This window comes from Ceratotherium simum, chromosome 2, assembly GCF_057802395.1.
Source record: "Ceratotherium simum simum isolate JZ-2026a chromosome 2, ASM5780239v1, whole genome shotgun sequence".
Taxonomy (NCBI): domain Eukaryota; kingdom Metazoa; phylum Chordata; class Mammalia; order Perissodactyla; family Rhinocerotidae; genus Ceratotherium; species Ceratotherium simum.
In genome coordinates, this window is record NC_141901.1 from 98,013,424 (window position 1) to 98,036,900 (window position 23,477).

The 23,477-nt window shown below is 36.6% G+C and overlaps 1 protein-coding gene across 7 annotated transcripts in view; it reads left to right on the forward strand.

The window, feature by feature from the left end:
• DOCK7 (dedicator of cytokinesis 7) overlaps positions 1 to 23,477 on the forward strand; it is a 190,378-nt gene that overhangs the window by 91,207 nt on the left and 75,694 nt on the right. For all 7 annotated transcript variants that reach the window (XM_087417095.1, XM_087417065.1, XM_087417088.1 and 4 more), the window contains exons 17-22: positions 1,249 to 1,387; positions 2,313 to 2,414; positions 11,135 to 11,221; positions 14,990 to 15,221; positions 18,557 to 18,721; positions 20,500 to 20,669. In XM_087417095.1, the coding sequence (XP_087273221.1) occupies positions 1,249 to 1,387; positions 2,313 to 2,414; positions 11,135 to 11,221; positions 14,990 to 15,221; positions 18,557 to 18,721; positions 20,500 to 20,669 (895 nt within the window). The remainder of the gene's footprint in view (positions 1 to 1,248; positions 1,388 to 2,312; positions 2,415 to 11,134; positions 11,222 to 14,989; positions 15,222 to 18,556; positions 18,722 to 20,499; positions 20,670 to 23,477) is intronic.

Here is a 23,477-nt window from a genome sequence, read left to right on the forward strand (position 1 = left end):
TAGTAGAATTAAAATGGCAGTATCGTCTAACATTGCTAATAAATTCAACTTTCTCGTAATTCAGTGGTGGTTAGTGAGATCAGTAGTAAGATGTATAGCATCATTTACTCATCAGAGTTGTCTAATTCTCACATGGCTAACAGCAAGCATTAGCAGTCTTTCTTGTGAGTATTAAAAGCCTCATTCCACTTAATATTTCTGTGATCAAATTTACACCTGTTAGCATTTTTGAGGCTTGTTTGAGATGGAAGGATATTTGATCTATTAGCATCTGAAAAAAAAGATAATTGGTGAGACAGCCTTCACTTTAAAGGTAGTTGGAACCATATGGTTTGGATCATTTTCACTGAATATAACTCTGAGAGATACTAACTGAATATGGAAGGTTGGGATAAGGTTCTACCCCTTTTAAGTCTACATTATAAATAGCAGCCATGCTTTCTGATAAAAATGCTCCTAGGGACCACTCTCAATGAATATTGAGATGAAAATGCCATTGGTTTGATCAAATATGATATTTGTTGTATTCTTATAGTGGCTGGGGGCACTTCTCAACTGTAGAACAGATGCAATTTGTGGGTGTTCCCTGATTTTTTTCTTTTTTCCTTTTTTTTTTTGAGCTGTCACTCAGTACACTAACTAGTCCATGTTTTGGTAACATTATTTGTTTCTTTAGCAATGGAATAATTAATATAAGACATTGCTTAGGGAGTCCAACTTGACACTAAGTTGACTAAAAATACTTTTGTTTTTTTTTTTTACAAAAGAATAATACAAATTAGTCTTAATATGGAGCTGTATTCCTATAATAGAAAAATGTTTTTCTGTGGTATAGTTTTAAAATATACACTTGAAAAACTTATATTATTTTTTCTATGTAATGTGTATCAGAATTGGTTTATAAATATAGAAAGCTTTGCCCTAGTCTCCTCCTTTATATAGTTTCTACTCTAATGAAGATCTCAGCATCAAGGTGGTGATTATTAATGAATTTTTGAATAGTAGGATTACTCAGCACATTAATAAAAGTGGAATGAGAAATTTCAGAAACAGCTGCAGCTCCCTCCTCTGGATGTAGGAGATAGTTAGTTAGATTTGGGGAATAAAGAAAAATATTTTGGACTAGAAGAAAAATTAAGTATGAATCCTGAAATTATTTTAAAATTACTCAAATTACAAATGCAATGATGGTTTATTTTGAACACATTGCTGACTATTGATGTGTTTTGTGTTGTTTTTTGCGTGAAGGTCTCCTGATTTTCATGAAGAAGTCAAGGCTAAACTCCCTGCTGCTTTAACTGACCAGCATCACTTGCTGTTTACTTTTTACCATGTTAGTTGTCAGCAGAAACAAAATACTCCTCTTGAGACTCCTGTTGGATATACAGTAAGCATATTTTTGTTAAATACTTAGCTCTTTGATCTTAAAAATAATTACAGTATATAGGAGCTAGTTGGTGTTCATTGTTGTTTTAGTATTCCTCATCTGATTCCCTACGTTGTTAGGAAGTCGTCATAACAAGAAAATGCTCATTCATGTAATTAGCTAATATAATTAATTAACGTGTAAACACTTAGGTGTTGCTCCTGATTATTGTGTGTTTACTCAAGTGTACAGTATAAATATAATAGTTTTAAGGGGTTTTCAGAAGAGAATGGTTTGACTATAAAATGATTAAAAGAGACCCTTGGCAATTGAAACCCTTTTTGCTTTAATTAAAGGCAATTAAAATCCTTGAGTATTTTTGAAAATCATTATGGTTGAATTGCAAAGGTAAACCTAAGGTGAAGGACATCATAATGTGCTATGCCTTCATCCAAAAGAGGAAATCAACATTTGATTCATTTTTTTTGTCTCTTGCAGTTTGTGACATGACTTTTGCTAAATGTAGGAAAATAAATTTATTATGTTCATACTTTTTAGTTTTGTTTTCAACATTCCTAGCTAATCAAATTTTTCTTTCCCTATTTACATTGACACTATTACTCCAGTTTAAAATGGATTCCCTTTGTGGCCTTTTTCTACTACAAACTTTCCCTTGGATAGCAAGGATCTCCTGTAGATTTAAGTATTGCATAATTAGTTAGTAATAAGAATGTTTTTGGAATCCTCCTCAATAAAATATTGTTGGGGAAACTTTTCTTTAGAGAAATTATGAAGGCCTATTATGATTACTTTCATAATTAAATCCCCTTGGTGTTTGATGATGTGAGACAAATTTGGCTCATACCAACTTCTTAAAACAGATCTTCCAAGTAATTACTTTTGTAACAAATATTTAAATTAATATTGTTTCCTTTTTATTTAAAAGTGGATACCAATGCTTCAGAATGGACGATTAAAGACTGGGCAGTTTTGCCTACCAGTCTCGCTGGAAAAACCACCACAGGCTTATTCCGTACTGTCTCCTGAGGTCAGTATCTCTCACGTGGAAATTCTCCAGGTTGAATGAAAGGGAGTTTTCATTACAAAGGTGTGTTTCTCAGACAAGACCTTGCTACTCTAAGTATGTAGATAATGAAGTAATAGTATTATTTTCTCCTATAACTAAAATTAACTCTATAGAATACTTAGAAATCTTTATACTCTTTTTAAAAATATAAGTATATCCATTTTAAAACCAAAATATACATGAAATATAAACTCGAAAAGATAAATTTGGAGAATTTTCATATTGTAACATGAGAAGCTTCTTTAAATAAATGAATATTTCTTTCTTTTACTAGACAACAATTCACTAAAAGGCTGGAGGAGAAACAAATTTAAATTAATTTTTTAGAATCTTTTTGTAATTGATGATCATATATGTGAAAATAAACATTCAGTACAAGAGACATTAGCAGTTTCGATGATGACATATGTGACTTGAAAGAAACACAAACATTGGAAAAATCTCTCAAGCATCAGTAGTCACTGTTCAAAAACCAGAGCACTTTTTGAGAGAACTGTTACATGATTATTACCAAAGTCTCTTAATGCTTTGACTATACTATTTTTAAACGTTAATCTGAAATACGTCTTATGAATGTTCTCCTGGTGGCATTTATTTTCACAGTAGAATTCAAAAAGCATTCACAAACAAATATGTATTGTTTTTATTTAGAAAAGAAGCAGTGTAAGGGTACTGCTCTGACCTCCTTTCTCACCATTCTCTATCACTCACTCAGCTCTAGCCACGTAGCACACCGCCTTGGCTGTTCCTCAGACATGAAAAGCACATTCCCATCTCAGGCCCTTTGCACTTCCCTCTGCTAGCGATGCTCTATCACAAGGCCAGCTTCTTCGTTTCATTCAGATATCCACTCAGATACCACCTCTTCAGAGAGGTTGTCTCTGGTTACTTTGCTTGATCCTCATAATACTTATCACTGACTTGATAGTTCATATATCTTTGTTTATCTGTTTATTGTCTATGGAGTATAAACTCCATGAGGATAGGGACTTTTTCTTTTGCATTGCTGTATCTACAAGTACTTAGAATAGTGTTTGGCTCATAGTAAGGAGTCAAATATTTATTAAATGAATGAATAAAGGTAGTAGGAAAGAAATATGACTCCTCTCTCCCTCCCCCACCCCCTGCCAAATCTTTTTTTCAGTTTTCCGGGAACACATCTTTTCAGTAAAATAAGTTAGTCTTCTGTCAGGGGTAGCATTATATATTTAAGAGAGAAATATTTTAAAAGAAAATATGATTTTTCAAAAGTTATGCATTTGTTCCTACTTAATTGATTTGCAAATGCGGTGTCAGCTTTCTAAAGGGAGGCTGATGATTTTCTTCTAGCTGCTACACTGTGTATGCTCATATATAAAGAATATGGTGAGCGGGCCGGCCCGGTGGCTTAGCGGTTAAGTGTGCGTGCTCCGCTACTGGCGGCCCGGGTTCGGATCCCGAGGGCGCGCACCGACGAACTGCTTCTCCGGCCATGCTGAGGCTGCGTCCCACATACAGCAACTAGAAGGATGTGCAACTACGACGTACAACTATCTACTGGGGCTTTGGGGAAAAAAAAAAAAGGAGGAGGATTGGCAATAGATGTTAGCTCAGAGCCGGTCTTCCTCGGCAAAAAGAGGAGGATTAGCACGGATGTTAGCTCAGGGCTGATCTCCCTCCCAAAAAAAAAAAAAAAAAAGAATATGGTGATAATTTGGGCTTGACTATAGACGTATAGTGTGGCTGATTGACATGTGAGATAGACCACCTGATTAAGTGCTTAAGCTTTTGTATATTTTAATTACCATATTAAAAGAACAGTATATATTCTTAGCTTTATTATTATATTTAAAGAATAGTATATATTATTAGTTTTAGTGCTTAATTTAAAACAAATGAGAGATAATTATTTAAAGATTCAACTTTTATAGGTCATTGCTTAATGCAATTTTGTATTTACTTCCCGGGCTGAGGTTGGGCTCACTTTGGTTCAGAAGGTTAGAGACCTTCTGATATCTGTTAACTTCAAAAGCTCTTTGGGCCTTAGATTGTGAAGTTTGCCATATAAACATGCTTAGGTACTGATAAACTAATTTCCGTAACTAGCAAACTATTGCATTATGATATTTGACTCGATTTCAATGATCAATGGATCATTTTCTTCTTAAAACTGGGTATAGAGGAAGGTAAACCCTTGTGTGGCTTTGTTTCATCTCATCTTTTTGGTTTTCAGTTGTTTCTCCCTTAAATTTTTGTGTTCCTTTTACTCGGGGCCTGTAAGCCCTCTTCTCAAATAGGACTGCTGACTGCAGTTCATGTGAACAGTACTCCAAAGTGGTGTAGTGTATAACTTGCACAAAAATCAAGATGCTCTTGACTCCTACTGTTAGTTGATGAATCCTAAATCTGCATCTCTGTTCATCCATTTTTTGCCATTTATTTGTCTGGTAAATTAAAGTGCCTGGTGATGTCTTTATCAGGATGTTACACAGGTATCTCAAACATAAAATCTGCAAAATTGGACTCATTCTTGTAGAATACTGTTGGAACCTTATGGTGAGAAAAAAACCTTGGCCACCAGTATGCCTCCAGAGAATAATGGTATTCTGGTGAATTTACCCCAGTTCAGTGTCATCAGCTTTTCAGGATCAGTGTTTATGGGGCTCCAGAAAGCAGATTCATGCTTATAAAACTTATAAAAAATTGACATATAGACCAGCGTGGCAATTTTTCTCTCAGTAGGATTATGGTACTCAGCCTGGGGCACTCATCATAATCCCCTGGACCTTAAAATAGTTTTGTTTGATTGTTTTTGCCTAGAATATGTCACAATGAAAAATATAAATACCCTTTATCTCATGAATTATATTTCTAAGTATTTATCCTACAGATATATTTGCATAGATATGCAAAGATCAGCATATAGGATGTTTTTAAACTTGACAGAGGTAACACCTACGTGTGGATAATTATGCTTTTCAATTTATTATTTTATTTAATAATGTAATAAACACTCATGAATCCACCACCTAATCTGAGAAGTAGAACACTGACACTAACTTACAGCACTTACATGCTCCTCCCCTATTCCACACTTTTCTTCTCTCTAACTATAAAAAAACTAGCCTTTTAATAGCAATTGTTGGGGGCCAGCCCTGGTGGCCTAGTGGTTAAGTTCTGTGCACTCTGCTTCAGTGGCCCGGGTTCAGTTCCTGGGCATGGACCTATACTGTTTGTCTATCAGCAGTCATGCTGTAAGCGCGGCTCATATACAAAATAGGGGAAGATTGGCAACAGATGTCAGCTCAGGGCAAATCTTCCTCAGCAAAAAAAAAAATAAATAAATAAAAGTGGTAAAATATATATATAAAATTTATCATTTTAATCATTTTTAAGTGTACAGTTCTGTGGCATTAAGTACATTCACATTGTTTTGAAAACTAGTCTCTTAAAACTATTTTTTAATTGGGGTGTATGTATGCCTAAAGAATACATTGTTTACTTTGCTTATTTTATGAATTTAACAAAAAGGTTATTATGCTTTATATAATCCTCTTTGACTTTCTTTTTTCATTCAGCATTATTTTACCAAGATTTAGTTTTTCTCTATGATCAAAGTAAAATATTCCTCTGGCATTTCATTGTACTTAAAATATAATCCAGATTTTTTTCCCATGACCTACAAATCTCTGAATGATCTGAGCTCTTCTACCTCTCCAGCATCATCTTCTTCCATCACCACAACCCTTATCTCTGTACTTAACAGCTTCTTCCAAATTTTTTCCTGCCACTAGGCCTTTGAATTTTCCGTTTGCTCTTCCTGATCTTCACATAGCTGGATTCTTTTCATTACCTGAATTGTATATGAAATAGCACCTCCTCAGAGAGGTCTTTCCACACTCCGTGAATTTTCAATCCTTCCCTCCTCGACAGGACTGATACTGTCCATCATTTTAAATCTAATTTTATTTACTTAACACTTACTGTAACCAGACTGAAAAGTCCGATCGCCCAGGTTCCTGGTCAGCGTTAAGAGAGGAATTCAGACACACAACGGCAAGAGCAAGCAAGCAAAGATTTATTAGAGGAAAGGTCAGATACATTTCACGTGAGGAGCGGGCAGTGCCAGAGAACACATCTGCCCCGAGTCTTGGGTTAGTTTTATTTTTATTTGGGCTTTTTAGAAGCAAATTAGCATTATCTGGTTATCCGCCAATAATGGTTTTTCCTCCACCCACACGTCTGGAGGGGGAATTCTTGACCTTTTAGGAGAGTCTCTGGAACTGTCATGGCAGTCATCCCCCAGGGAAGGGGGGCTAATGCATATGGAATTTGTATGTAAATTAAAGAAAGGTCAATGTCCTCTAGAGGTGTAGAGCAGAAGGCGTTGTATGTGTTGTTTGTGCACTCGTTACTTTTACTGTTGTGGTTGAAGGTCTCAGACTCTGGTGCCATCTGTATCTTGTGGGATGCCAGCAAGGCGCTTCTTTGATGTAGCGAGGTTTCCAGTTGTGATTCCCGCTCTTGTCTGGATGCCATTAAGATGTTCCACTGTTGCAGCAAAGTTTTCCATTATGATCTCCCACTCATGTCTACCTAGCTACCTGTCTTATTATCTGAAATTATCTTATTTATTTACTTCTTTTTCTGTACAAGAGATGGTTGAGAGAACATTTGCCTGAGAGCAAAGCTTATGTTTACCATGAATCCCCGGTACCTAGAAAGCTATGTAGAGACTTCAGTAAATAGTTGTTGAATGAATTAAATAGAAAAAATTGCAGGATTATTGGTATTAGCAAAAAATAAAAAATGGAAATTACCTGGATATCCACCAAGGGTATAATCTTTAATTAAATTTTTGTATGTTCATACAGTGGTGCAGTAGTTAAGAGGAGTGATATAGAGTTAAATATCCCAATAAGACGTTTATAATAAAAATATAAAAACAAACAAACAATATAGTAACAACCAAACTCAGTATGCAGATATTCATCTGTAATTGTGTGGGAAATAGTTTGGAAAATATACACCAAATTTAGCAAAGTTTGCTCTCAAAGGGGTGTGGGACTGTGAAAGGTTTTTTTTGTTGTTGTTGTTTGTTTATTTTTTTAAATCTTATGTACTTTTGAAAGGCAGTATAGCATAATTTCCAGAGTTTCACCCCTGTCTCCACCACTTATTAGTTCCCTGACCTCGGGTCAGTTTCTTAATCTCTGTGCTCTGGACTGAATTGTGTCCCCCCAAAATTCATATGTTGATGTCCTAACTCCAGTTGTGATTGTAGTTGGAGATGAGACATTTGGGAGGTAATTACGTTTAGATGAGGTCGTGAGGGTGGGGCCTCATGATGGGATTAGTGCCCTTATAAGAAGAGACACCAGAGAGCTCTCTCTCTCCCTCTCTCTCTCTCTTTCTCTGTCTCTCAAACTGACCACGTTGCACCTTGATTGTGGACTTCTGGTCTCCAGACTGTGAGAAAATACATTTCTATTGTTTAAGCCACCTACTGTGTCATATTTTGTTATGGCAACCCAAGCTGACTAAGACACTCATCTGTAAATTGAGAACAATAATTAATACCTACAATGGGGTTGTATTGACGAGTGAATGACAGACTAGTATGTAGAGCATTTGGAATGGTGCCAGGCACAGGAAAAGTGTTGCTGCTGTGAGGCCATCCTTATTGCTGCACTGCTCCTTAGGCTGTTTTAGGACAGCGGCCCTTCTTTCTGCGTGCGGCGCAGGCACGGAGAGCCTGTTGTAGCACCAGTTGTTGAGCCTACCCAGGCTCTGCTGCGGTCAGTCTGGGCTGGGGCTCGTTTCTAACAAGTGCTGATCCTCAGGTTGGACTTTGAGAACCTCTGTTTTTAAAGAAGTGTGTGTGTGTGCACATTTTCGTTGTGTATCCTCTTTTTTTCAAGCTGAAAACAAATGTTTTGGGTTGAAAGAGCTAGTATTGTTTTTTGCTTTGAGTAGTTTCAATTTATTCCATCAGCTTTTTTTTTTTCATAATGTTTCAAAACCTGTATTATTTACCTCAGTAGAGATACTGCATTTCTTACCTACATAGTGTCACATTTTAACAGGGAGTTGTAATGGAGGGTGCTTATTATTGGGTGGAGGTGGGGTTTCAGGCTCCCCACTAGGCCTCTACTGACGCCTCCCTTATTTTCCCCGTTTGACCTCCACTGACACCACAGTTGGTGGGCATACTTGTTACCACTGGGCTGGGATCAGCTCCTGTCTCGTCTTCTCTGATACCTCCTTATGTTGTATGGGGGTGGGGGGGGCACCTCATTACAGCCAGCTAAGGGAGGGCACCTAGGTTCCCCACTCAGGCTGTGGAGGTGGGGTAGGGCTGCCATTTGTTTCTTTGTGTTGGGCCAGAGTAGGGCATTTATTGCCTTTGGCAGGAGAGAGAGCAGGCTCTTCTGAGAGCTTTTTTTTGTCTGCTCTTTTTGGCGTTTCTGGGTTGCCAGCTTCTCTAGCACCTGGTCCGGAATATATGAGGCCAAAATAAAACCCAGGAAACACTGCCTCACAGTTCCTTGCATCCTGAGGTCCCTAGCCTGTCTGCATTCTTCTCTCCACCTTTCAGAGTCTCTATGTTTATTTTATGTATCATGGTCAGGGTTTTTAGCTGTACTTAGCAGGAGGAATAGAGAGAACTGTTGTTCTCTCCTTTAAAAATAATTTTTTATGACATAATTTTTTGTGTGTGTGAGGAAGACCAGCCCTGAGCTAACATCCAATGCCAATCCTCCTCTTTTTGCTCAGGATGACTGGCCCTGAGCTAACATCCGTGCCTGTCCTCCTCTACTTTATATGGGACGCCGCCACAGCATGGCGTGACAAGCAGTGTGTTGGTCTGTGCCTGGGATCCAAACTGGCGAACCCTGGGCTGCCGAAGCAGAGCGCGTGCACTTAAGCACTGCACCACCGGGCAGCCCCTTCTTTATGATATAATTTTAATTAACATTCCCAGAAATTTACATCAGAAAAAAATGTTTTCTAATCCTTAAAACAACAGGCTTAGTTTGCTTGTGAATATTTTGAAGCCCAATTAAAACATAATAGGAGGGTTTAAAATAAAGGAAATGAAACTTCTAGAAGAAAACATAGGCAGTACGCTCTTCGACATCAGTCTTAGCAACATCTTCTCAAACACCACGTCTGACCCGGCAAGAGAAACAATAGAAAAAATAAACAAATGGGACTACATCAAACTAAAAAGCTTCTGCACAGCAAAGGAAACCATCAACAAAACAAAAAGACAACCTAACAATTGGGAGAAGATATTTGCAAACCATACTTCTGATAAGGGCTTAATCTCCAAAATATATAAAGAACTCATGCATCTTACCAACAAAAAAACTACCAACCCAATTAAAAAATGGGCAAAAGACCTGAACAGACATTTCTCCAAAGAAGATATACAGATGGCCAACAGACACATGAAAAGATGTTCAAAATCATTAACTATCAGGGAATTGCAAATCAAAACTATAATGAGATATCACCTGACGCCCGTCAGAATGGCTATAATTAACAAGACAGGAAACAACATGTGTTGGAGAGGATGTGGAGAGAAGGGAACTCTCATACACTGCTGGTGGGAGTGCAAACTGGTGCAGCCACTATGGAAAACAGTATGGAGATTCCTCAAAAATCAAGGATAGAACTACCATATGATCCAGCCATCCCACTGCTGGGTATTTACCCAAAGAACTTGAAAACACCAATTTGTACAGGTACATGCACCCCTGTGTTCATTGCAGCGTTATTCACAATAGCCAAGACTTGGAAGCAACCTAAGTGCCCATCAAGGGACGAATGGATAAAGAAGCTGTGGTATATGTACACAATGGAATACTACTCAGCCATAAGAAATGATGAAATCCAGCCATTTGTGACATCGTGGATGGACATTGAGAGTATAATGCAAAGTGAAATAATCAGAGGGAGAAGGTCAAATACCGTATGATTTCCTTAATTAAGTAGTAGATAATAACAACAATAAACAAACACATAGGGACAGAGATTGGATTGGTGGTTACCAGAGGGGAAGGGAGGAGGGAGGAGGGTGAAAGGGATAATTTGGTACATGTGTGTGGTGATGGGTTGTAATTAGTATTTGGGTGGTGAACATGATGTAATCTATGCAGAAATAGAAGTACAATGATGTACACCTGAAATTTTTACAATGTTATAAACCAATGTTACTGCAATAAACAAACAAAAAAAAAAAAAAACATAATAGGAGGGTTTAAAATAAAGGAAATAGAATATTATAAACCATTAAAATGACATTGTAGATGTGAATTTATTGACATGAAAAGAGATTCACAATGTAATATGTGAAAAACAGGTTTCAAAATAATATATTTGATACCACATATGTAAGGGTTATATAAAAATATATGTGCATAGAGGAAGATTTGGAGTGATATAAAGGGATATATGTCTGGGAAGATGGAATTTTGAGTGTATATTTTCTGTTTTTTGCTCCTTGAGCCTTATATAAATTTCTCTTGTAGGAAACATTGATTTTGTAATAAGAACAAAATATAAGTTTTACGTTTATTTACAGTACATAAAAATGTCCACAGTATTTTTTCTCGTTGATATATTGTAATTTTGTTTGTTTTCATAATTCATATTCTGCGTCAGCATCTGTGATCATTATATTTAATATCTTATAGGTTCCTCTGCCTGGCATGAAATGGGTAGATAATCACAAAGGTGTTTTTAATGTTGAAGTTGTTGCCGTTTCATCTATCCATACGCAAGTAAGTGATTTTAATCATTTTTATGATCAAATTTTACTTGAGTGAATTGAGTATATAGTCTAGTACTTAAATAAGTTTTGTTATCTGCTGTAAGACTTACAGGACTGTATGTTATTTTAAAAGGTATAGATTTAGAAGTTATTTTTAAAGGAATCAGCAAAATGTCATTTAATGTCAACAAAAGCAAACATTTTGCTTTTTAAAATGTCAGTGCCTTCATTTTGAACAATTAAGTGATTCTTTTTCCCTACAGTTCTGGTACATAGCAAAATAATTAGAGCTGAAAAACCATCATCCAACTCATTTTATTTCTCATAGACTCAGCTATTTCAAATGGAAAGAGTTCTTAGGGATCATTTACTGCATATTCTTCACTGTATTTCTGGAATATGCCAAGCTCTCCTCAAAGCCTTTATAGTTACTCTTTCTCTAGCTGGAATGCTTGTCCTCCTGACAGCCCGTAGACTTCTCTCTGTTAGGATTTCCCCTTCACTCTGAGCCCCTCTCTCTGTCATCTTACCCTGCGTTTATTACTGCTTCTCGCTCTTGCTTGCGCTCTCTCGCACTTGCACTTTCTCTATGTGTGTGTGTTGTATACATACATAACGTGTGCACTTGTTTGTTGGTTCTTTCCCCCATTAGACTGTAAGCTCCATGAGGTCTGGGGTGTTGTTACCTGTCCAGAAAAGAGCCTTCCCTTCAAGGACCTTCCATTGTAATAGGACAAAATGTAAAAATAATTACAGTACAATAAAATTAGTACTATGTTAAATGTATGAGCTAAATCTTTTCAAGTACAGAGGAGAGAGTTGTCTGTTCTACTGGGAACTGAGATTTTGCACTGATAAGTAGGCGTTTACTGTACAGAGCAAGAGAGGGTGGGTAGCTCAGATGGTAAGAAGCAAGTACAAAGTGACCGTAGTCTAAAGACCGGCAAGTAATCTGGTGCAAATGCAATTTAAGGTGCATGGGAAATCGTGATAGAAGAAGACAGAGGATCAGGTTGGTAACAGACTGTGAAGGACCTTGAATGCCAGAGTTTAGAGTCCAGAAAGATGGTGATTTCTCACATAACTAGGAAACATGGGAGAAGTAAATTTGGGGGCATGCTAAGGGAGAACAGTTATGGAGCTATAATGAGTTTACTGTTGAGTATGAGGTAGCTGTGCACCACAGAGGAAGATGTCCTGTAGGCTGTTGTAATTAGCTTGGAGTTTGGGATTGGAAGTGACAGAATAAATATGATAGCTGGAACCATACTGGTGTATGTGATTTTCCAGGGAAAAAATATAGAGTGAGAAGAGGCCAGTGTTGAAAATGGAATGCAGTGGTTCTCCAAGGCCTTGCAAAGGGAAGGGGTGGTGTACACGGGTTCCCAAGGCCACCCTCAAGTTCAGTGATTCTCTAGCAGAACTCACAAGACTCAGCATATAGTTATACACACAGTCATGATTTATTTTAGGGAAAGATACAAAGCAAAGTCAGCTATAGGAAATGAGGTCAAGTCCAAGGAAAGAAGGCACAAGCTTCCAAGAGTCCTTTCTGAGTGGAGTCACACAGGGTGAGCTGAAATGGCACGTGTGAAATGTTGTCTACCAGGAACTCATAGACTCGGTTCCCAGGGTTTTTACTGGAGGCTTGTCACGTAGACACCCTTTGCCTAACACATACCAAAATTCCAGACTCCCAGAAGGAAAGTGGGTGTTCTGTGTAAATCATATTGTTTGCACAAACGGTTTAGGCGAAGTGAGCCATCCCCTATCAGTGGAAACCCTCCTGAAATCTAAGTTCACCTATGCCAGCCAAGGGTCAACCTTCTAAGCAGGCGTTTCAGACGATAGCAGTCTTAAGCCTGCTCTGTTAACTCTTCTGCACAGTGAGGTAGGGGAAAATAAGAAGACAGAGCATATTTATATTATGTTTAAGTATAATAAAAATAATAACAAGGTAGTAAAAAAAAAAATTACAAAAAAAGGTAGTATATGAGTTTTATTTCGCCGTACATGGGTAGATCCCAGTAAAAGAATGGCTCCAGTGGAGTTTTTAGTTTCTGATGTTACAGGATATGTGCTATGTTGCCTATCGTCCTTTTTCCTCTGATAGTGAAAAGAGTGACATTATAGTACACTGTTGAAACATATTCTTTCCCTTAGTAGAAGTAGTCTCAGTATCACATTATATACATTATTTTTCATGCTTTTTTTTCATTCCTATAATCATTGTTTTCTCTTTTTAGAATTGGTGGTATATTATCTTTTACTCCCACCTTTGTTTTTAAGGAGTTGTCTTTATGTGACAAGGAGGATTTTGGGTAAAATATGTTGCATAGATGATTTGGAATCTTTAGAATGTAGGGGAAGAAGAATAAAGTGGAACTGTGTACTGTGTAGCACCCTGGCATTCATAGTCCTGATGACTAATACTCAAAAGTTTATAAATTTTGCAACTATGTAAAAAAATTTTGTCATATATTATAAGCTTTTTAAAAGGATCAGTTGAAGACAATAAATGTTTCTTGTGATGTTTTATATTTTGCTTGTAGCTCCTTGAAATATACTGGATATATAGTTAGAACTCCATAGAGTTATTTTTTATTCATTTAAATACATAATATCAAGTTAGAACAGTATTAGAATTATAAATGTCAAGCTGTTCATCATTACTACCTTTTCTTAAAGTTTATTTTCATTATTATCTAAGTAGAAGTCTTCCCAGAGTTCTGCCAGACTTTTGCTCACATCTCATTCGTCAGAACTATAGCACATGGTCGTCTCTAGGTATAAAGGGGGCTGAGAGAACAAGTGTCTATCCTGGGACTGCTTTAAATAAGACTGTGATTTCTGTTAATGTAGAAGGAGGTTAAATAATAGCAGTCAGGATTTAGTCAGGAGACAGCAACTGCCAGTAATTTGAATGGAAAAAATTTATATTTACGTAATTGTTAACTAGGTTGGAAGTGATTCACTACTAAACCAGGTAAAAGAGAATTCTGTGATAGTAATAGAGATAGCAGTTGCAGAAAGTGATAAGGAAGGAACTTAGGAACCTAGAGGAGAATCCCGAAGGCTGAGAAACAGACCTCTGAAGAGAGAATGTCACTGATACAGGAGCACGTTGCCTGCCATGCTGTGGTCCTGAGGAAACTTGGTGGAGGACACCTGCTGTGGGACTCCGAGAGCCACCATTGCTGTGGTGAACGCTGCTTCCCGTGTCCCCCGCCTCTGAACCACAGCATTCATGTCTGCTAGCTGCCAACGAGAAAACAAACAGGAAGAAGAAAAGTCCTTTCTAACTCCTCAAGCCTAGCAAACTTCTTCCCATACCCTCTGTTGTCAGAGCCCACCCACATGCCAGTTGATGAAGGAGAAATGTAGTTTGAAGAGTCCAGCTCCGCTATTACAAAATGTGGCTGAGATGAAGGGTCTGGGTGGAGCTGAGAGGTAATAAATTAACAGGAGGCACACAGGTGGGTTACTAACAAACCTGCCACAGTATCGAGCTCTAAAACAGATTCTAAGGCAGACTCACTGGAAAAAAAAATCCTTAATTAGTATCCATAGATTTCTTGAGTAATCAATAGTATTTTAAATGGCTATTTTACAATAATAAATGAGAATAGCTGTAGCGTTTAATTGGAAACAATGTTTGTATATACTTACGTAGTTTTTTGTATTGTCAGTTATTATGCGAGATCATATTAGTGGTCCATACTTCGGACAATTTACGAAGTTATAATTGTTTAGTGCTTTTGTTCATTCTTTGTTTCAGGATCCTTATCTTGACAAGTTTTTTGCTCTGGTCAATGCTCTGGATGAACACATGTTCCCAGTCCGAATTGGAGACATGCGAATCATGGAAAATAACTTAGAAAATGAATTGAAGAGCAGTATTTCAGCATTGAATTCATCTCAGTTGGAACCAGTCGTCCGATTTCTTCATCTTCTACTTGATAAATTGATACTTTTAGTTGTTAGACCTCCTATCATTGCTGGCCAGATAGGTAATTTACTTGTGTTTGGGGAATCATGAAATTCATAATTTGACATTTCTAACTTTTGTAGAAATAGAACCATAATTTCCTATTTGCTATCTATAAGGACTGTGTTTGATTTTTGGAGTGGGTTGTTATTTGTTTCTAACACTAGAAAATGATAACTTTGTTTTGTTTGTTTTTATAACATGCGCTATATAGACTTCTCCTCAAATTATGGAAACAAATTAATTAATTCACTCACCAAATATTTATTAAGCACTTACTATGTACCAGACACTGATAGGCACTGTCCAAGGCATGGTTCCTGATTTTAAGGATCTCACAGACTAGTTAGGTAAACAGGCAAACAGATAAATCATGTTGCGTTTTACATGATGTATAATTGACCTAGTGTACATTTTCATTCATCTGCTATCCTCTATTTAATATAGTTCTTCTTTCCTTCATTAACTCAAAATCTCTATATTCTCTTTTTCTTCTGTGTTGTTCTGGAAGGAGAGGCATTCTTGTTTCCCACCCCTTTTCCAAGATTTATTTCTCCATTTTTGGTAACAGCTTCCACCCAAATCCGGCAAAGTAGTTGAGCTTGTAAGAAATTTCAGCTAACCAGTTATAGAAATTTTGTGGTAAGTCATGGCACAAAGGAGAGGAGTATTCTACTCCTTGGGATTTTCTTTAGGGGAGACTTGTAAGTAGAGGTAATTCTTGGGTCGAGATTTAAAGATGAGTAGGAGTCTGACACGTAAATAACTAGTCCAGGGAGATGAAACAGCATGTATATAGCACATAGACAGATAAATGAACCTGGGAATTTTGGGGGAATTGTAAGTAATTGGTTATAAATTGGAGAGTTGGTGATTAGAGATGATATTGGTGGCGGGGGAGATGAAGCAGTGTCTTTCATGATGCTTTGGGAATTGGGACCATTATTCTGCTAGGAATCAATAACCTTTGAAGGGTCTGGTCTTAATTAGGGAAGTAATGTGACCCAGTTTGACTTTTATAAAGATGACTGTGCTGTGTTGAGATGGGTTGACATTGGGAAAATCTGGAGGCAGGGAGACAAATTAGAAATCTTGTGGAATTGCATACAAAAAATGATGAGGCCCTGATAAAAGACAAGTGGTGGTAGGTCGGAGAAGAGAGGGTGGTTTAAGAGGTATTAAAGAGATATTGTAGAGAGTTCTGTTACAGAAGTCATAGGAGAAGGTTTTAAGAAAAAAAGTTAGCATTGTTCATTGTTGCACACAGTATAAGTAAAATAATAACACTTGCGTGGCACCTACTATGTACCAGGAGTAGTGCTGTGTGCTTTATTGATATTGACATATGAAATCCTCACAACAGCTCCATGTATAGGTATCATTATTAACACCATTTCATGAATGAGTCAAGTGATGAATGTAATGCTTAAAAATTTTGCCTAAGGATTCCAGTGATCCTTAGCAACTGACTCTGGAGGCCCACTCTTATCTACTATCCTTGAGAAGTGTCCACTGGTGAAATTAACAGTAGTTTTAGGCAAATAATTAGAGTAGAAACCAGATTACAGAGAATTAAGTAGTAAACAGGAGATGATGAAAGAAACACACAGAGCATATACTAGTTTTTAAAGAAATTTAGTGAGAAAAGGAGGAAGCAGTGTTGATTAGGGTGTAAAGAATGGGGAGATTTGAGCATGTTTATATGCTTTGAGAAACTAGGTGGAGGAGGGAGAAAAATATAAGATTTAGGGGTACAAGAGTGTCTAATGAATGAAGCAAGCCTGCAGACAAGAGTGAAGGTGGATAGGTCCTTCTTAATAGGAGAGGAGCACTGCTTCCTTTGAAAAGGAGATAAAAATGGTTTCAGATTCAGAGAGATTTGTAGTAAAAACTTGAAGACTTTCATGCTTTATAAATTTCTTCTGTAAGATAGAAGGCAAGATTATAGAAGGGAGTAAGGTGGACTTGAGTTTTGAGAAGGATTCTGATGATTTGGAATAGCTACTATGAGGAAAAGGAAAAGGAATTAACCAGGAACACAGGTAGGATTGCTAAAACCCACTGAGGTTTCTCTGTCTGCAGTCTCTTTCTCTTCTAGTTCAGTATATATAGATTAATCTTCCTAAATGACCACTTGATCTGATTATTCCACTTTTAGGAAAACATAATTGGCCTCATTAACTGTTCATAATTTCCTGTCTTGATTAAATAAATCATAGACTCTGAGGCTCTATTGCTCAAAATGGCTGTTTGGTTTACCCATTTATTCAGTGTGCTACCAAAATTTCCCAGTTTTTGCAAAATTCTTGTTATATACTGACTTGAACGACTGGCTAGGTATTGCTAGGCCTGGCATTTAAAATGCTATACAGTCTTAACCTGTTTTCCTAGCTTTTTTCCTTCTAATTCTTTTACAAATTTACTCATTTCAATCAAGTTGCTTATTCACTATTCTCTTTTCTTATTATCTTAAGTTGATTTTTTTTTTTTTTTTTTTTCTGAGCAAGATTCACCCTGAGCTAACATCTGTTGTCAATCTTCCTCTATTTTTTGTATGTGGGTCACTGCCGCAGCATGGCCACTGACAAGTGGTGTAAGTCCTTGCCTGGGAACTGAACCCAGGCCGCCAAAGTGGAGTGTGCCGAACTTAACCTTTAGGCCACTGGGCCAGTCCCTTAAGTTGATATTTTTAATAATCCACTTTCAATGTTAATGTTTTTGATTTTTTAAAATAAAAATAACACGCTCATTATATGCTATTTAGGTTTTCAGAGTCATCTTTAAAATGAGAAGTTACTTCTTAAAGGTGATATACAAGATAGATTTCTTTTTTCTTATCATGTGCTTTGTATTGTTTTACAAAATAATGGGTACCTGTTGGGGGATTTTCTTTTTTTTTGCCGAGGAAGATTGGTCCTGAGCTAACATCCGCTGCCCATCTTCCTTTTTTGTATGTGAGCCAGTGCCACAGCATGGCCACTGACAGACAAGTGGTGTAGGTCTGCACCCAGGAATCGAACCCAGGCCGCTGAAGTGGAGCGTGCCGAACTTAACCACTAGGCCACTGTGGCTGGTTCAATGTTTTTGTTTTTTGATGAAGCAAACCCATACAATTTTCATGTTAAATTAGTAAAATGAGTTTTTCCTCATTTTGCCTAGAAAAGTATTTTTGATTCAGCCAGTACAAGATACCGTTAAAATCAACATCAAATATTGTCTTTTACACTTAGTGTGTATAATCACTATACTTAATGCATATAGAGATGATAAAACCTTGATCATTTTTGGAATTTACATAGGAGAGGAGCACTATGTCTAAAAAAGTTAATGCAAAAATGTTTTTCTCCTTCTTAAAAGTTAATCTAGGTCAAGCATCTTTTGAAGCCATGGCATCAATTATAAATCGGCTTCACAAAAACTTGGAAGGAAATCATGACCAGCATGGCAGGAACAGCCTTCTTGCATCATATATCTATTATGTTTTTCGCCTACCAAATACTTACCCTAATTCACCATCACCAGGTATTTTATTCTTTTTACTATGAAATTATCTTGCGTAGATTACGTGTTCATGGCAGGATTGAAATAATCTTGTAGTCCAAGTGTGATGTATTCATTCAACGCTAAACATTTATTGAATGCCTGCTCAATGCCGTGGACTGTGCTAGATGCTGGAGTTAAAAGGATAAATAGATTACATTTTGAAGTATCGTTATTTATGCAGCTTCCTTTAATTTGAATTAGAGAGATCTTGGTTGAGTTAATTCTTGGAAATGAACCTTGAAAATAATTTCTTCCATCTCTGGAAGCATTTTATCATTCTCTGTTAAGACAAGATAAGTCAAATGTTATATCTTTCATTCAGAGTGCTATTAAAGAAGAAATATGGTGGCTCAGTAGTTCCCTGATAACCCTGTGAAACCTGCAATAATATAAAAGATTATTCTCTAGAAAAGTTCTGATCTCTTCATGGTCAATAAAATAATATAACCTTTCTGAATATTAGAGTCCAAAGTAGTGACTTTCTTTTTGTGTGACATTAGTGGTTGTGGTGGTAGTGGTGGTGGGGATGGGGTGTCTTAGTTTGAGTACTCTTTAGTTGTTCACTTAGTTGATGATTATGTTGTGCATACCTTTCAACCTGCTCACATATTTGTCTGTATGAGTCATCATTCATGACTAGTAATAATGGTAAGTGCCTTTCTCCAGCTATTGTATTAATAATGGTGACAAATAATTATGACATTCATTATGAGAACTAGGCATAATAGTAATCTGATGCTAAGTTTTAGCTCATTTTATTTCTTTGCTTAAGTGCAAAAAGAGAAGTAATTGACTCCTATTCTGGTTTGTAATTTCGTATCTTGATTTTTAAAGTTATGGTACTTGAGGCTCTGAGTATGTAAGTGCTTGTGGACTATATATAATGTTCCTCAATTTACTCTTTCATTCAGTACGCTGTTAGAATTCCACAGATTTTGCAAAACATGTTTTTTACATGCTGACCTGAAAGACTGTATAAATTAATTATTTGACAGGTATGCGTTGTTTGCAAATATGACACTCAAATATTTCTTTAAATAAGAAAAATGGAGGTAAATTATGGATACAATTGCTGGGTATTTTTATGTTCATAGAACACGGTTGAATGATGGTATCAGGCTTGATTTTAGACAAAAAGTGCTTCTTTGCTTTTTTATATAGCCTGGGCTCTTAGGAGAGTTATCTTGAGTATACATATATGTATGTATATCCTAAAGATGCCATTTTGTTATAGTTCAAATTGTTACTGATGAAGATAGAGAAATAAACCATAGTCTCATTTAGGAGACGCTGACAGTCAATTGGCTCTCCCTCTAGTGACTGTGTATCAAGGGGCAGAGCAGGAGGGTGGGGAAAGGAAGAGACATCAGCTGGGGCATTTGGGGTCCTAGATTCACCCGTATCTGAGTGAAGGTAATGTGTGTGTTTCCTGTTACTTTTGTTTTTTATTGTACATGTCATATATAATCATAGAAACATTGAAGAGGTAATGATGTATCAAATTTATCAATTTACCAATGATTTGTAATTTATTTACAATTCATATGGTTTTGTCAACTACTGTAAAATAGAATATCTTTGTGTAGCTATCATTAGGTCTTGGGTGTTTTTCTTTCTTGTTTATAGTGTTTTTCATTTAGAAATAAAAGCAATTGATGATCTTTGTGGAATTTTGTAAAGTGGCAAAGATTTTTTTCAGATCCCTTCCTGACTAATTTTCTTTGTTTAATTATGTTTTATTTTGTATGCAACTCTAGGTCCTGGGGGTTTGGGAGGATCAGTGCATTATGCCACAATGGCTAGATCTGCTGTGAGACCTGCAAGCCTTAATTTAAATCGTTCTCGGAGCCTTAGTAATAGTAATCCAGATATATCTGGGACTCCCACGTCGCCAGATGATGAAGTACGCTCAATCATCAGCAGTAAGGTAAACTGGAGATGTGCATCTACAGATTTGGTTTTCAGTTTATGAACAAATGAGAAACGTCCAATTGTTTTAACTTATTCTTAATTTTAAAATGTATTTGAGTTAGTAGTAAGCAACACATTGTACATTTCTATCAGTAAACACTGTTTCATGTTTCTATTAAATATGCTTGCTATTACAAACTGGTTTGTGCATTCTGCTCAAGAAAATCTGCTGAATTCAAAGATGGGTCCAGAATGACCAGTCACATAAATTACTTTTGTGTCTGGTACTCCACCATGTGAAAAATGGTTAGATTGGGCCGGCTCCGTGGCTTAGCGGTTAAGTGCGCGCGCTCTGATGCTGGCGGCCCGGGTTCGGATCCCGGGCACGCCCCAAGGCACCACTTCTCCGTCCAACCCGAGGCCGAGTCCCACGTACAGCAACTAGAAGGATGCGAACCTATGACATACAACTATCTACTGGGGCTTTGGGGGGAAAAAAATGAATAAATAAAATCTTTAAAAAAAAAAAAAAAAAAGAAAAATGGTTAGATTGATTTTCTATAGAATTAAAAGAGACCTATGTGACTGGTGTGTAGAATGGACATATCACCATTGATTTAAAATATGAGCCCCCCTCCAAAAAACATCAAGAACAGTGATTAGCTTTGCTTGGTAATAGAGCTGTGTTTCATACGGAAAACTCTATGTAAGGTGCACCAGGATTAGAAAAATATGATATATTTAATGATGGTTAATGATTATCCCAGACAACAAGGGGGAGAGGCCAGCTAGTATAAGATCCAGCTATATTTTATTTAAAACATCCATCTTTATTACTCCCAAAAATATACTTAAGGAACAAATAGTTCTTACCTTTCCATAGGTAAAATATAAAAATAACTCAGAGTTTAAACACGCTGGAAAAAACAACAGTGAGACTGAGGCCAAGAAATCACATCACATTGTATTTTGATCAGACCATTTCAAACGTATTTTTTGCTATTGGAAAGGAGGAAAACACCATTGTTATGGAATCACAGCCAACTTTTCTTTGGCATTTTATTCTATTACTTAGGATAAGAGGAAGAATTAATAAACGTGTTCTAGGGTCTGTGTTTAAGCCTTAGCCTGAACTATCATAGAACTTTTTTTTCACCATTTGGGTTTGTTACATGAGGTATTTGAACATGGATCAAAAACATCACAACTACTCTTGTATCTATTCATTTAGTTACAGAAATTTTACTTTCAGAAGCTTCTGATGAACTTTAAGCATTACTCATTTTAAAGTAACTTTTAACGTAATTTCTCACAGATCAAAAATATATTTTGTAGACTTATAATTTAAATAGTAAATTAAACATGAATTTCAGTAACTTAAAGATCCATCTAGATGTTCCTCTAATTAAACAACTTTTACTTTTTGTGAACTCCCTGAGAGAGTGATGTGCAGATGTATTTACATGGGATACTGCAGAGTAACCTGAGTAACAGAGCAATTGCAAGAGAAGGCTTTTTTTTCCCTGCATATATTTCCATGCTTAGGAAAAGAACTCAGGTTATTTATCCTTGTCTTCATTCTTGGTCGTATCTCATTGTAATAGAGGTAGTACTTAGCATTATTTATATACTGTAAATACAGTTCTTCAGTAGAATGAATCTGATTTGTGAATTATAAGAAATTTTCTTATTAAAGAGCTAAAGACACCATTTTCCTGAGAGTTCTACTTTTAAAACGTCTCTTAGGGCCGGCCCCGTGGCTTAGCGGTTAAGTGCGCGCGCTCCACTGCTGGCGGCCCGGGTTCGATCCCGGGTGCGCACTGACACACCGCTTCTCCGGCCATGCTGAGGCTGTGTCCCACATACAGCAACTAGAAGGCTGTGCAACTATGACATACAACTATCTACTGGGGCTTTGGGGGGAAAAATAAATAAATAAAAATTAAAAAAAATAATAAATAAATAAATAAATAAAATGTCTCTTAATTTCTATAAGATTTGTATGCCACATTTAGCATAATTCTAGAGTTTTCCTTTATGTAATGTATTTGATAGATTATAACAGCCTAGATTTAGAACAAAGGTCTACATATATTGGAATGATTATTTGCCTTTTTTCAAGTAGTTCATAAAATGGGACATAATAATGACCTAAACTTACTTCTATATATGTATATATAAATATATAAACTTTTGAGAAAGCCATCATAAGATGAGAATTCGTCTTATGACAAAAGAGCCTTGCCTAATCAAGTTTTATTTAAATGGTTTTTATGTTTTCTCTTTTTTGTTGCAAAATTTTTGGTAGTTACCTTCATGTTGGACTATCATTTAGTCATTAATCCCTAATAATAAGTGTATAATTTTATCTCATTGTAAAATTGTAAGGAATCTGAAGTTTATTTATAGCCTCTCTTCATTTATGCTGATCTTATTGGCTTGGAAATTCAAGAAACTCTCCTTTAATGATTTTGCCTTTCACCCTACCTCAGCCAGGGTCATACCCCAGATCTTGTCATTACCCATAACTTTAACCCTCATAATCTCAGTTTCATGCATCTTATTTTCTAACCATTAGCTCTGATTTTTCTCTCTAGTATCCCAAGTCCAACAATTTCTCTACTTCTGTGTAACCTCCAGTCACTTGATCCTGTAACCTTTTTACTGTGCCTCACCCCCTTAATGTTCTTTCTTTCACTTTAGCCAGCTTAAATTCCATAATCAAACGTTATAATTATTCCCATTATAATCAAACCTCAATTCCTTTATCCTTCTGTCACTTCATTTTACTTGCTTAGCCAAACCTCAAACCCTAGTTGAACCC